The 16,592-nt window shown below is 42.0% G+C and overlaps 1 protein-coding gene across 2 annotated transcripts in view; it reads right to left on the bottom strand.

Annotated features, from left to right (window-relative positions):
* The window catches only part of LOC120019438 (protein Mpv17), a 31,761-nt gene extending 16,640 nt beyond the window's left edge, over positions 1–15,121 (bottom strand). The window contains exons 1-2 of one of the 2 annotated variants that reach the window (XM_038962728.1): positions 15,060–15,121; positions 14,230–14,315 (exon numbers count right to left, since the gene is read on the bottom strand). In XM_038962728.1, the coding sequence (XP_038818656.1) occupies positions 14,230–14,302 (73 nt within the window). In that variant the 5' untranslated portion in view covers positions 14,303–14,315; positions 15,060–15,121. The remainder of the gene's footprint in view (positions 1–14,229; positions 14,316–15,059) is intronic. The other variant, XM_038962727.1, reaches the window with a different exon arrangement.
* Between the last annotated feature and the right edge of the window lie 1,471 nt (positions 15,122–16,592).

Genomic DNA, 16,592 nt, shown 5'->3' with positions numbered 1-16,592 from the left:
TACAGTTAGTGCATTCATCTTAAAAGGAAGATTGCAGAATTAGGTTGCTGTTAAACATTCAGATATTTTATAATTTTTTCTTTGATTTAACCTTTATTTAACTAGGCAAGTCAGTTAAGAACAAATTGTTTGACCTACACCGGCCAACACGGAAGACGCTGGGACAATTGTGCGCAGCCCTATGGGACTGTGAAACAGCCTGGAATCAAACCATGGTGTCTGTAGTGACGCCTCAAGCACTGAGATGCAGTGCCTTAGACCACTGCACCACTCGGGAGCCCCCTTTGTTTCATCCTTCCCACTAAAAGTCCCAACACCACATATCACTTTACATTTGTATTTTGGGAGACATTTATATTCAAATTTGATCAAAGCCATGACGGGAAAGCGTTTGGAAAAGTGACGTCAAGAGAAGAACACAAGGGAATACACAGCAGGAGTGAAGCCACTGTCCACATCATACCTAGTCCTCCTACTGTTTAAATTAAGAAAAATATTTTGGCATGCTGAATAAAGCCAACTTATGATATGAGCATATCCTGCGCGTTCTTTATTCTGTATCAGCAAAAAAAAACATTTTTACCACATACAGCATGCAGGCTTTTAGCATAGTCCCTTTCACAACCTTGCTGGCTTACGTTACTCCTACTAGCTAACCACTAACAGCCTTGAAACACATCACTTATTATGAGTTCAGCACATCAGCATTTGTTGACTGTTACACAAAATCTAGATAAACCTTTACCATCACAGTAGACACTGAACGTCTATAACCAAACTGGCTAAAACTCTGTTGTTGGCCAATGGTAGGTACAGCTAGCCACATGCTTACCTGAGTGCTACTATTAGCTAGCAGCAGTAAATCCAGGTAAATGGCTAACACAAACATTGGCTACCATGATATCCTGCAAGTTATAACGGCCAATGAAGATCAGGCAATTCAGCAAAAATAAAGACATACCTTGAAATAAACAATGACATTAATACGATTGGCATTTCACCATTAATTTCGACAAAACGTACAGTATTCTGTTGATGGAGTTGTTGTAGTTAGCTAGCTAGCTTATTCCCAGCCATTGATCATGACTCTTAGTTCCATTACATTACACATAAAAGAAATAGGACGGGGCCTCCCGAGTGGCGCAGTGGTCTAAGACACTGCAGTGCTTGTGCCATCACCACAGACCGGGTTCGATCCCAGGCTGTGTCACAGCCGGCCGTGCTCGGGAGACTCATGAGGCGGCGCATAATTGGCCCAGTGTTGTCCGGGTTAGGGGCGGGCCGGCTGGGATATCCTTGTCCCATTGCGCTCTAGCGATTCCTTGTGGAGGGCCGGGCACCTGCAAGCTGGATGGTGTTTCCTCCGACACATTGGTGCGGCTGGTTTACGGGTTAAGTGAGCAGTGTGTCAAGAAGCAGTGCGGCTTGGCAGGGTCGTGTTTCGGAGGACGCATGGCCTTTGCCTCTCCTGTGTCCACATGCATCGCTTGCTGTACCGTATCTTAGCTGTTTCAGCCACTGCCTGACACCAAGGCTCGATCCTAGGCCCCGCGCTCTTCTCAATTTACATTAGCTCATAGCTCAGCTCTCATCCATTTATATGCAGATGATATAGTCTTATACTCAGCTAGCCCCTCCCTGGATTTTGTGTTAAATGCTCTACAACAAAGCTTTCTTAGTGTCCAACAAGCTTTCTCTAACCTTAACCTTGTTCTGAACACCTCCAAAACCTCTGAGGGTTTAGAGATTACTACCTCTGAGCTTGAGGTAGTCACCTCATACAAGTACTTGGGAGATTGGCTAGACTGTCAGCACAGTGTACCGCACATATCAAAGCTGCAGGCTAAAGTTAAATCTAGACTTGGTCTCCTCTATCGTAATCACTCCTCTTTCACCCAAGCTGCCAAACTAACCCTGATTCAGATGACCATCCTACCCATGCTAGATTACGGAGATGTAATTTATCGATCGGCAGGTAAGGGTGCTCTCGAGCCGCAAGATGTTCTTTACCATTCGGCCATCAGATTTGCCACCAATGCTCTTTATAGGACACATCACTGCACTCTATACTCCTCTGTAAACTGGTCATCTCTGTACACTCGTCGCAAGACCAACTGGTTGATGCTTATTTATAAAACCCTCTTAGGCCTCACTCCCCCCTATCTGAGATATCTACTGCAGCCCTCATCCTTCACAAACAACACCCGTTCTGCCAGTCACATTCTGTTAAAGATCCTCAAAAGCACACACATCCCTGGGTTGCTACTCTTTCAGTTCACTGCAGATAGCGACTGGAACGAGCTGCAACAAACACTCAAACTGGATAGTTTTATCTCAATCTCTTAATTCAAAGACTCAATCATGGACACTCTTACTGACAGTTGTGGCTGCTTTGTGTGATGTACTGTTGTCTCTACCTTCTTGCCCTTTGCACTGTTGTCTGTGCCCAATAATGTTTGTACCATGTTTTGGGCTGCTACCATGTTGTGTTGCTACCATGTTGTTGTTATGTTGTGTTGCTACCATGCTGTGTTGTCATGTGATGCTGCCTTGCTATGTTGTTGTCTTAGGTCTCTCTTTTTATAGTGTTGTGTGTTGTCTCTCTTGTTGTGATGTGTGTTTTGTCCTATATTTATTATTTATTTATTTTACATTTTTAATCCCCCGTCCACGCAGGAGGCCATATGCCTTTTGGTAGGCCGTCATTGTAAATACAAATTTGTTCTTAACTGACTTGCATATTTAAATAAAGGTTAAATAAAATAAAAAATAAAATCTTTCATAACGGCGAGAAATCATTTTCAAAAAACTAAATATTAAATTCAATCACACCTATATATGGTTAGGGTTCCCACACAACCATATTTCCATGTTACAGAGCTTGTTTACAGAAAACAGACAGAGTGGACTACCTGTGCTAATTAGCTATCTGCGTCTCCAAACACCTGTGTGTAAACGGAAGACCTACGCCACAAACGTGTTGTCACTGAAAAATGCTATCGTTGCAACTGTGTTAAAACAGGTTAAAACAGTCTACAGTATTTCGCATTTGGGAAATTATTTTGATGTGATATGAAAGTAGTTGGATTTTTGTTTCTTGAACCTTACCACATTTAGATGGAGTATTTGGCTATTTTGGCTTCCAGACCCAATTCACCCTTTAAACAGAACATGTAAGGTCATTGGACTAAGGAGTAACATTAGCCTCCTTTAGTGCAATATTGGGCAAGCTTATTTCATCCCCAAACACCATGCTAGATCCGTGTGAGTGGGCCAGTTCATTTTGCATGGCCCGGTGCACTTAGATAGCTGGCTATCTTCGTGTTTTATAATCTACTAGCGACATAACATGACAACTCTTTGGGCACTTTAGTACCTGCTTATCTGATTCACATCCATCACCGAAGCCGCCAGCCGTGGTGCTATAAGTAACACCGGTGGCATCCGTGGAATTGGAGCCTACATTGATCGTGGGCAAAGAACCGATTTTTAGCTTCAGCTTCATGTTGAATCCACTCTTCCACTGTTGGTCACCGTTGTAATTGTATAAGTGAGGTCCACATATGACTGAAGCTCACCTGACCCAGTCTACCCGAAAGCGGTAGGACTTCCTTCCCATCTAGCTACTCACATTTCGACCAAACATGCATGCCGGTAAACAGTGCACTGCCACCACCACCAGTTCTTCTCTTTTGCCAAAGCCGCAATGTATTGTTGGTATATGAGTTTTTGATAAATGTAATTCAAATTGTGAAAACAGAAGTGAAATTTTAAGGGGGGATAAACTTTTGCATAAAGACCGTTTAGATGGAATATCATCAATCTACGTTGTTAGATTTGTGGAAATATATTGTGCAACCTTCCCTTTAAGATAGCTAGGTGGGACAACCACATATCAGTAATAGTAAGAACATTTTTCCTCAATAAAGTAGATATCAGCAAAGTCAGTGGGAAACAAAATTGTCAAGAGCGAGTGTTAGTTCATAAAAGGCAAGTGCTTGACAATAACTTTTTTAGCCACTTGTATATCGGACAAGCAGGACTGATTTTTTCTACTTGTCCAAAGTACAAGCTCAAGTCACTCGTCCCCCAAAAATTAAATAATCTGTAACACCATGGGCCAAAACAATGATGTAAAATTGTGTTGTATCATGCAAGGAACTACTTATTATCACTGGTACTGACAACGGAAGACTGCTGGTCTCTGATCCCAAGTATTATATCTCCTGCCGTTGCATAAAGTAAAATACTGCACTGATAGGCTACTGTATAAAACATACAGTGAGTGCCAAAAGTATTGAGCCAGTGCCACATTTTTGGTTGTTTTGACTCTGTACTCCAGCACGTTGGATCTGAAATGATACCATGACTATGAGATTAAAATTCAGGCTGTCAACTTTAATTTGAGGGTATTTTCATCCATATCGGGTAAACTCCTTAGAAATTACAGCACATTTTGTACATAGTCTCCCCATTTTAGGGGACCAAAAGTATTGGGACAAATTCCCTTACATGTGTATTGAAGTAGTCAAAAGTTTAGTATTTGGTCCCATATTCCTAGCACGCAATGACTACTGTACATCAAGCTTGTGACTCTACAAACTTGTTGGATGCATTTGCTGTTTGTTTAGGTTTGGTTTCAGATTATTTTGTGCACTATACAAATTCATGGTAAATAATGTATGTGTCATTTTGGAGTTACTTTTATTGTAAATAAGAATATAATATGTTTCTAAACACTTCTACATTCACGTGGATGCTACCATGATTATGGATAATCCTGAATGAATCGTGAATAATGATGAGTGAGAAAGTTACAGACGCACAAACATCATACCCCCAAGACATGCTAACCTCTCACCATTATAATAACATGGGAGGTTAGCATTTTTTGAGGTGGTTTGATATTTATGCGTCTAACTTTCTCACGCAACATTATTCACGATTCATGCTATAACTGGGCAAATAACTCACTAACTAGCAATGAATATCAACAATCCGAACACACAGCTTGCTTTGATCTCAAAAACGTATCTCGCGACTTCATGATTGAAAGACCGCTCCTGCCTGTCAATGCAGGCATATAATAATTCTACTGCGATGCGCTCTGCAGAGATTGGGAGGACATTGGGCAATACATCACATCCGGAGGACAATTTGATCCAATTCTGATCAGAGTAGCCTAATTGTTTGATATTGTGATTTTTGCCTGATTAGGACCACTTAAATCTATAATCTGCTCGTCTGACAATTAGTTGTACTTGCCCTGAAGGGTGTTTAAGATACTCTTTGAAGAGGTAGGGTTTCTGATGTTTTCAGAAGATGGGCAAGTGTAATTTGGATGTTACACAGTTGTAGTACATTTGTGACAATGTGTAGATTGTAGATATTGTGAACAAGTGTCTTGCGGTCACAATATGTCAACAAGATGAGACCACATCTAATAGGCTAATATCATTAGATAGAGGCACTAAGCCAATTTAACCAATATAGACATTAATATACATTTATTTTATACATGCACTGAAATCCAATAAAGACAATTTTCCTTTCCTTTAACAACCAAAGAGACGTGCATCTTAAAAATGTATAATTACACAATTTTATGTTTTTTCTCTCCAAATCCATTGAGGTGATTTAGCAAGGGCTGATTATCCTGATTTAGAGTCACATAAAACAAAACACCTAAAAAGTTAACTTTTGTCCTCTGGCCTCATCAACAAAGCTCTGACTGAATGAGTCATCCTAAAACACACTGGTCCTGTAGGTCATTGTCTTTGGAGGGCCTTACTGCCACACATAGGGATTACTGACGCACTGAAGTGTGTCTGCCCCGGGCACACAGGATAGGTCAAACCTTTCAGATGCTCCTTGCTCTGTAAATACTTCTGCACTAGAGGGGGGGGGGGGGGGGGGGGGGCGACTTGTACGGTGTCATTTTATCAATGAGAGTGAAAAAGAGAGAGAGAGGAGTCAATGGACACTGGCCTCAGTGACTGATGGAAACGTATGCCATTGCCAGATAGGCCTCAGTGGGACATGATCGTGTCCTGCGTGTGTGTGTGTTTACGGTGCTTAAAGACAATTATTTTGGGGTATCTCAGATTGTTAAGGCAATTCTCACATAGGAAGAAGGAGGTTTGACACACTTTTTACATTTGTATCACAAACCATTTTTTAGAAAATCATGATGAAAGTGGCCATTTTAGGCCCTTTTTATACATGCCTCTTGTAAGACTCCATGAGCCATGAACCGCACATGATACAGACAACATCTTGGTGTGCTAAAATATGGAGTGTCTAGATACTGAAATAAAAATTTTCACATTCATTTATTCAACATTAACAATATTAATATCTCATATCTCATTATATTTGGAACAATATTCTCTTCAAACACGTCAAATTTCCAGACTGGGTACTCTTAAAGATATGACCCATTTTATACATAGACATTATGGTCATTAACCAAATACATTCAGCAAGTCACCAGCAGAAGGAGTTCCCTTTGAAACTTCAATATAAGCCTACTAGAAAGTGTGTGCCCTCAAGCCTAAAGGGAAGCAAAAGTTAGGCCCTTTTAGACCTATACATGCCTCCTGTAAGACCCTATGATCCGTGAACCGTACATGATACAGATACATTTGAATCCTTATGGTAGCGGTCGGCAACAGGCTGCCCGACGAGCAAATGTTGGTTTTGGGTTAAAAAAAATACTAGAAATTACCAGGAATTCAGCAAAAAACTTTTTTTTTTAAGAAAGTCTGTTCCCAAGTATTCTCCCAAATAAATAAAACGCCTCAAATACAATCTCTTTTTGGGCTTAGTTGTGGTCAATTTGAAGTGTGAAAATTATTATAATTATTAAATCCCTCAGCTGGATTTAGTTGCATACCCCTGCCTTATGGAGATTCTGGATTCTAGATTCTGAAATACACATTTTCACATGAATTTATTCAACAACAAAAAATATTAATATAAATATCTCAAAAGTATATTTTTTGATTTTGTTAATTTTAAGACATTTTGTTTGGAACAATATACTATACAAGAACATCACATTTCCAGAGTGGTCTCTCTGCTAATTCTAAAGCCGTGATAAATGTTATGAGCACCACCAACACAGTGAATGAGAAAATGGATTCAAAGTGAACTCACTCTGCTGGTGATTTGCTGAATGTACAATCCCAATGGAGGGCTGTGACTGGTTAATGACCTATAACAAGCATAGTCATTGCGTCTGTCGACAACTTAATTGGCGGCTAGCGGCAACATTCTGAATGAATGTTGTGTTTTCCATAGTCAGCTGAATGCGCTGCTGAGTTCATAGAACCCGATATCGGGTAACGGAGCGGTAAAAGTGGTTTCTAACACTTCTGTTGCATCTTCATATAGTTTTCTTCCTACTAATTTGGCTCAAGACTGAACGGTTGGAGCTATTACTGATTATGACCTCACCCCATTCTTGAAGGCCGAGACTCTCAGGAACACGTGGAATGAAGCTGTGCAGGACTCGTTAGAAGGGAGTGATAAATCTGCATAGAATAGCCTAACTAAGGGAAATGAATTGATTCACCACAAACTATCATACACAAAGATTGTTTGATGATCATCATTATTCCTGTTTTCCTGAACTTCCAATCCCTTTGATGCATTTTAATCACTCCAAAGCATACCTTCTTCAGACTGAAATATGCCATTACCTGATTTGACATTTCTTTGTGCTATAACTTTTATTGAGATAAATGGCAATAAGGTCAGATTCAAAGATACATCAAATGATTTTTTACATATTTGTTGCTGATACCCCCAAGTGACACAAAATAGAGAATCAGAGATTCAAATAGCTTGATAGTCCATGTTAATAGTATCTTAAATATCATGCATGAATCCATTTGATATCATGTAGTAGGCCTATAAATCAATTTTACTTTCTGACCCCCCCCAACCCCCATTCTCCGATTGTTATGGTGACTCACCCAGTGATTTTGTTTTACAAAAGTGTCTCCCTCAGAAATATTAGTGACTACCACTGACTGACCTATAATGTCAATTTCTATGTATAAAATGGGTCATATCATTAAAAGTACCAGAGAGGGCATTCTGGAAATTTGACGTGTTTGAAGAGTAAAAATAAGCTAAATCAAAAAGGGTCCTTTCGATACATTAATAATATTCTGAATGTTGAACAAATGAATGTGAAAAATTGTATTTCAGAATCTTGACATTCTCCATATTTGAGAGCACACTATAAGGAGTATAATGACACGAAGATGTTGCCTGTATCATGTACGGTTCACGGATCATAGGAGGCAAATATAGGTCTAAAAGGGCCTAAAATGGCCACTTCCATCATGATATTCTAAACCATGGTTTGCGATACAAATGTAAAAAGCATGTCAAACATCCTTCCTCCCAATGAAGTTTTTAAACGAGAATTGCCTGAACAATCTGATACCAAAAATATTTTTGGCCTACGCTGGCATGGAATTGCACGTGCGCGCGAGACCTCCTGTCAACACACACAGAGAGTGCCAATCAAGAAGACAGAGCCGTCTCCTCCAATCTGTTGGAAATGTCACGGGTCCTATTCCCTTCCGCTGTCCAGAGTCTGGCTGGGCTTGGGGGCATCGATCCCCTCGCCCCCACGCAGGAAGGAGGGGGGAACAAACATACACATGCATTATTTATACATGCTTAAACAAACAACGGCCTCGCATGTCTCTGCGGCGATCAGCTCATATGGGAAATCTACAGCAGAGGATGCAAACATTTGATTTAGGAGATGCATTGATGAATATGACTGAGCGAGATCGGTTGATGATAAAAACAAACCCATTGACTACATGTCAGCCTAAAAAGTATGGTCTCTTTGCGTGGGGGGGGGGGGGGGGGGTTGTTTCCGCTTTTGACAAAGAGTTCCGAAAACGGTGACTCCTAATTTGTTATGATGCAGCATCTAAATTAAGCTAAAAAAAAGATGACTCCTCTCCACCATGTCTCTGACTAGAAAACTTCTGAGAGGGAAAACATTTCCATCAACACTCTGCACAAAAAACAATACAGGCACAGACCAATGTGTTCTAGCCTTTGTTGACATCACGACAAGAGACAAAGCAACACAAATTTGTTCTCTCTGCGTAAGCAAAAGTCGCCAGTATCTCGTTAGATATGAGCACAAGCCAATTTCAGGCTCAAAGCATTCCTCTTTGTGACACTCTCTCACTGGCAGGTCTGAAGAGTCAGATAAATGCCAGCTCTCTCCGAGCAGTTAATGAACAGAGTCATACAGATACAACACATGTGAAGAGAGAGCGGGTTTCATGGAGGTTCATAACAGAGGAAATTGTGGATTCTTGTAAACAACTTTTGGCAGACAGTAGGCCTGCTAGATAAAGGAGTAAACAGCCTGTATGTGTATGTATGTATGTGTGGTCTGTTTGTGTGTGCGGTGTGTATGCTACTTATCAGGAGGAATAGAGATGAGCAGCCCTGACTGTGGACAATGGGACAGAAAGATAACAGGGGAAAGGGGTGATGAGACACCATGGAGAGGGAGAATCCCCTCCCCTACAGAGAGGGAGAGATGGGAGCGTATTAGACCACTGCCCAGTGCCCACACCTCCAGTCTGTTTCTAGGGAGCGCTGCCTGGGCCAAAGCTTACACCTCTAAAATCCAGAACAGCATCCTGTTTAAGAGGCAGGATGACCAGGCTAGGCGTTGAGATGCATGACTCGGTGAGGTGTGAGAACCATGGCTGACACAGACAGCCCATCCAGCCACTGACGGCAGAGCTCCAGATTTAGTGTGCTTCTGTTTTTAGCTTAGCCGTTGTGAAATGATGATGCTGCGTGGTGCGGCGGGGGACTAAGGAGTGAGCAGAGAAAATGGCCAGATTTAAAAACAGTTTGTTATGGGCAATGTGAGCTTGACTGGCCCCTCAGGCCACTCCTCAAACGACACACAAACACTAGAGCACACACACACAGGGCCTGGGTCAGATGGCCCTCGCCTCTCTTGGAGGAAATGAATGGAAGGACAGAGAGATGAAGGGACACAACCTGAGTATCAGAACTCAGGATAAGACCCAGATGCAGACAGCTAGAGTCACAGATGTTAATTGACCCAAACAGGGAGCAGGCAAAAGACAGGTCAAAGGCAGGTAGAGGTCCATAATCCAGGGCAGAGTCAATAAGGTACAGAACAGCAGGCAGGCTCAGGGTCAGGACAGGCAGAGGTCCGTAAACGGGTCAGAGTCAGGCAGATACAGAATGGCAGGCTGTGGGCAGGCAGAATGGTCAGAACCGGGGAAACTAGGAAACAGAACTTGAGAAAGCAGGGAGACGGGAAAAACCGCTGGTAAGACTTGACAAGACGAACTGGTAACAGACAAACAGAAAACACAGGTATAAATACACTGGGGATAATGAGGAAGATGGGCGACACCTGGAGGGGGGTGGAGACGAGCACAAAGACAGGTGAAACAGATCAGGGTGTGACACTGAGGGGGACATTGGTGGACAGAGGACACACACACTCACCCCATCAAACCATGGAGAAAACTGAGTGGACCCTATGCTCTCAGATCTGCAGGGAGGAGGTCATGAAATGTGGCTAGATTGGTTTGGAATCAGGCCATGGTGGAGCCCCAGTCTACAAACCTCCAGCTGCATCAGCAAGAGGATGAGGTGTTGTGGTACTCATGTTTGACACACTGAGCAGGGAACTTTCACCTGAAGTCAGCTCAGACCTGCCTCTACCTCCCGCAGCCAAATATCATGTTTTAAAAAGGACATTTGGCCTTAATAATAATGTATTCCAAGGCAGACAAGCCCTCTTTGTATGATCTAACTTTTTCTTAAAATGTCATGGAATAACTAATAAGGCAGTTGGGAAGAGGGTGGAACCTTTTATGTGCTTTTACTGGAGCATCTACAACTCGACCTTAACATAACGCGCGTGCACGCACACACACACACACACACACGCACACACACACACCTCAACAGATCAGATGAACCTAGATCTATCTTGACTGGAGTGTGTCCTTCATTGTAAACCTTTATTGTAATAACTGGCCCTTTAAGAATAGAGCAGCCATAAACCCTGAGAAACCCGAGGCTTATCAACACTACATGAGCTCATCCTTAAACACAGCCAGACACTACCCTCTTACAGCTACCATTTCTCTTTTGTAAGGTCCTTTGTGAGTGTTCAGCGATAAAACCACAGGACAGGTGCAACAAAAACATCTTCCCTCCAAACTTTAATAACATATCTATCTAGCTGGTAGCCACCATCTGATGCCCACTGAGACATGGCCCCGTAGCTAGTCAAGAGGTGCCAACGAGCTTCCTCTCCCCTCCTTTATTGAGTGCTGATGTCAGCACTAGCTAGCTTGGCAGGCTGGCTGGCTGCGGCTCTAGGGGCCCGTCCTTGAGGGAGAGCCAGAGCCTATAGAGGCTAATGGGGCTGATGGTGATTGACGTGGCCCAGGCTAAGTGAAGTGATCTGGGGGAGAGTTGGCAGGCGTTCCCCCTGGGGCCTGATGGTTGTTCCACTGGGGAGGGAGTGGACCCACTGAGCCCTCAGAGGTGTAACGGATGTGAAATGGCTAGCTAGTTAGTGGTGGTGCGCGCTAATAGCCTTTCAATCGGTGACGTCACTCGCTTTGAGACCTTGAAGTAGTGGTTCCCCTTGCTCTGCAAGGGCCGCGGCTTTTGTGGAGCGATGGGTAACGATGCTTCGTGGGTGACTGTTGTTGATGTGTGCAGAGGGTCCCTGGTTCGCGCCCGGGGCGAGGGGACGGACGTAAAGTTAAACTGTTACATTGATGCGGTTGACCCGGATCACTGGTTGCTGCGGAAAAGGAGGAGGTCGAAAGGGGGGTGAATGTAACGGATGTGAAATGGCTAGCTAGTTAGCGGTGGTGCGCGCTAATAGCCTTTCAATCGGCGACGTCACTTGCTCTGAGACCTTGAAGTAGTGGTTCCCCTTACTCTGCAAGGGCCGCAGCTTTGTGGAGCGATGGGTAACGATGCTTCGTAGGTGACTGTTGTTGATGTGTGCAGAGGGTCCCTGGTTCGCGCCCGGGTTGGGGCGAGGGGACGGATGTAAAGTTAAACTGTTACAGAGGCATTTAACTGATGAAGCCAACCCAGCCTGACCCGTCCCCTCCAGGTAGGAGTGCCTCTCAGGATCCACACTCACAACTTGACTTTGGGATCAGCTACTGCTACCGTAGCTCACTGGTGTCCTGAGATCTCCCTTTTTCCTCATTAATTTTGTTCGTTGTTCAATCATTCATCCATTGATCAATTAATTCATCGACTGACTGACTGACTGATGTCAGGTACTGAATTCCATGTATCATACAGGCTATAGGTAAGCAGACCTAAAGCTAAGCTAAACAAGAGGTCAGAAAAGTTTGGGTTTGTCTGCAGTTGCTGTGTCTCTGCCTTTTTAGAGCAGATCTTCATTTGTCTGTGAGGTCTGGTGGTCCCCTCAGTGGAGAGAACACACACACTCGTTATCTCTCTTTATCAGGTGCCCTCTCTCGTTCTTCTGAAGGTCTCCAGTGCACTACAGTACATAAATGGCATTTCCACACAGCTACAGTAGCTAAATGTAAACCAGTACACTTTCTCCCTTCTCTCTCTCTCTCTCCAGTGAAAACTAAAATGATGAGTCACTCTTCAAGTCAGACATCTTAATTACATAAAATGCTCACTCTGCCTGCAACCCCTTAACCCAGCTGCCTTGGAAGGGCACTAATGCGTTCTTATTACAACCAGTCTTCCCTGTACTGGATATCTCCTTCAAATCTATGTGGACACATTCCAGAAGAATATCAATAATCAATTAAATTGTAATCTCATAACACACCTTTGTTAATAATGGCAAAGAGAGAGGACCGCTTTGGCACTGCTAGGCTTCTGGGCGGTTTGACACTGGCGCTCCTTATGCAATCAGTGAGGTAATGACTAAGGCAGGGGTGTGGCACTTCCCTAATTAGCCAATTGTTCCTCCTAGTAACAAGACAAGTGTTGAGGCATGAGATCAGATTTGGAAAAAAGGCAACTGTGTCTTTTGGATAGTTAGGCCTACTTACTGTGGAAAACAAAACACTCATAACAGCGTCCAGTTTTCATCATCCCATAAAGGTTGATTTGGCAGGCAGTCTCATGTAGCCGTGGCAGCACATTCTTGTGTGGTTGTATAAATAGGGATGTTGTTGACGTTTCCACTCTGAATCGTTATCGGTCACACAGACACAGCTTTGCCCCCGAGAGGAGAAACACCAAGGTAACAAATTAGGGAAATATCAAAGCCTTTTTACACTGACAGTGACAATATAGACTTGGGCTACCACTGAAGTACAAGTTATAGAGGAGTGAGTCAGCCAAATATTCCTATCAAATCAGGGTGAAATATCTGAACAAATATTGATTAGATTTAATTGGCTATCAAAACAAGGCTGGCACCTAATCCTGACATACGCATCACCTCAAGGACCTACAGTATAGGCTTGTGAAAAGACCGTTCTTCACTGCCATCTTGTGTTAACAGAAAAAACACAGTGTGGGCATGTAAATGTTGGTTAATGAGACACTTCAGCATTATAGGAGGAAAAACACCTATAGTCTACAAGACGACATAATAAAACTATATAGAAGGAGAACATTATGATTTACCTGTCTTCAAGGCAATTTCCACACTTATATTAAATGTTAAATGTATATAAAAATAAAACCTAATCAAAATATCGATGAAGTCATATTGGCTTGGATCCTCTGATTAGTAGTCACAGTGCTTCCTATGATGTTTGCAACCACAATCTACACTGTCACTGAATCAACAGGAAACATGTAAAATATTTACAGAATACAGACAGGGCTCCATTTTAGGGCACAGCACAAATTGAACAACCCCATTCAGACCACGAGCTCTCATCCAACAACCCCAATCAGACCCGAGCTCTCATCCATAAACCATGGAATAGGGGGATTGCATTTGTAAACATTTGGACAGACACAGTCTGTGAGATGGATTTGACATCAGAGCTGAAAAAGTTGAAGCAGCTGAAATCAGGTGAAAGCCTAAGACAACATTTTGGGGGAAATTGACTATCGTTGGTGGAAATGATGCCAGAGGCTTTGCTGTAGAGGGGGACAGTGGACATAGTGTAGTCACTGTAATGTAACCTAGTGTTGTGGGTGTTTTCATACCGGCTGTGATTATCTGGACAGTCCATGGATGCCTGGTCATCAGAGCCTGATAGGATCTCCACAGGCCCGCCATTCTCCGCTCTATGCTGGAACAGACAATCTAGTCAGAACCGCTTATAACCAGTCATAACCTATATGCCTTGCCATCAACTGATTGATTGTGTGTGGACATTGGTAGTTCAATATATAACTTTAGATATAGGAGACATGACTATTTTCATTATGACAATATTCTGACTTTTGAAAAAAGCTAATGGTTGGGTATTATCTGTACAGTTTCTTGATATCACTAAGTAGACAACCAAACGTTTCTTTACTAAAAACACAGACGAAATAACTGCGGCCATATGGAAAACGTAGGCTAGCCTACTCTGCAGCTTATGCAATGGAATGCCTGGCAGGCAGACAGATGAATGACACGTGCTGCCTCACATAACGTTCTCCACATTACCTGATCACGGGGGAGGCAGCAAAATTGGATTTGGACAACTTTACTACACTGTAACTAGTTACTGCTACTGCAGTCATACTTGCCGTACTTAATGTAATCCTGATAGTGAAAATATTATTTATTTATTCAACATAACCCTGTTTCCTAGTCAACCAGACGTAAAGCATCCTAATCCTAGCCTTGCAACCTCATTAGCTAACGTTAGCTAACTTAGCTACTCTCTGGAGTTCTGCCACTAACGTTACTCTGCCACCAATAAGAAACTTGTCATGCAGCTCTAACATTATAGTCAAGTAAATAATTTCTACATAATAAAAACGGTACAACTAGACAATGAAAGTGTTACAAAGCGAAAAGATAGAATACAATTGTTACATGCCTTCCTTAATACAGATCCAACAGACACACAACACAGACTATTCTAACCGACGTCACTTCCACAACAAATTTAGCATCAGATGGATTATGTCACCCTCTGGTGGTGCAAGGCTAACCCTATGAGAAGTGACCAACATAGTGACGATGAGCTTTGTCCTTGATTTCTATTTTCAAGTACTCAGTTCTCTCTCTCACTGACAGTTGAACATGAACAGGGTAACACAAAACTAAAACATCCAGTTCGTATTATTTTATTGTTTCTTGGAGATGAAATGATAGCATGAAATATTGCAGTGATTTGTGTGTGAAGATTCCTTTTTGCTAAGGGAACACACAACAAAAAAGCCCAATCAAGCCTTGTCCTTACATCATGCTTTTTAAAAATGTCTAATCAACAAAAGGCACACAAAAGAAATCTAGATTCATGGAACATTGTTGAGCATATAAATGTAACCAAGCTGTGTGAACCACACAAGCAGATATACAGTAGTAAGCAGACACCCATGGACAGTTCAAGCTATACAAAACAGAAATGCAGGTGAGGTAACGAACATAGCTAAAGCTGATTCCCTATAGAGAAGCCTTGTTTGACACATGGAGACCCAGCAAAGACAACCACTCTCCCTAAGGGAAATACATAGATGTTTTTATTATATACACACAACTGGACAAATATGTAACACTATGTTTACCGTCCAAATGTCTCTAAGCTAACAATATGCATATGCATAGTTTTGGCAAAAAAATGCCTGAGGATATCTTGGGTATCCTCTTTTTTTAAGACACTATATTTAAACACTCAAAGCCACTGAATCCTCAAGGTTCTGTCTTGCAATCCTGTAACTATGAAGGCCAGAAAACAAAATATGTACATGGTCAAGCTGGTCAGCCTATTCAAACATGATACAGATGATCCATGATGGTTTCATTTGAGTACAGTCAGAGACAACCTCTCCTGCTGTAATTTCTTAATTATACTACAACATACATTGTACGGCCTTTGTGAACTAACCAGGGGTATCAATTTAAATGAGAAAACATTAAATACACAAGGAAATAATTTACACAGGAAAAATATTCAAGTATAAATAGTGCTAAATAGTTAAAATCGGTAACAAAATAATTAAACTGACTGACTATCTGCATTGACCCTTTTTGCACCAACTTTGATTAATCACATTTATTATCTATCCTGTTGTCTAGTTACTTTATTCCTAGTTATATGTACATATCTACCTCAATTGCCTCGTACCCCTGCACTTCGACTCGGTACTGGTACCCTGTGTACATAGCCAAGTTATCGTTACTCATTGTGTATTTATTATTACTTTTCTATGATTTTTTCCTCTTCATTGTTGGGAAGGGTCCGTAAGTACGCTGTTAGTCTACACCTGTTGTTTATGAAGCATGTGATAACATTTTATTTATTACCCAGAGAAATGGCTGCAAAGTTTAAAAAAAATCTGCATCAACCAACCTATAATATATAAATGAGGGAAACCTAATAAAATCCTTATAATAAAAACGGCCTCAA

This window comes from Salvelinus namaycush, chromosome 24, assembly GCF_016432855.1.
Source record: "Salvelinus namaycush isolate Seneca chromosome 24, SaNama_1.0, whole genome shotgun sequence".
Taxonomy (NCBI): Eukaryota; Metazoa; Chordata; class Actinopteri; order Salmoniformes; family Salmonidae; genus Salvelinus; species Salvelinus namaycush.
Note: the sequence above shows the minus strand (reverse complement) of the source record. Positions and strands in the feature narration are given on the sequence as shown.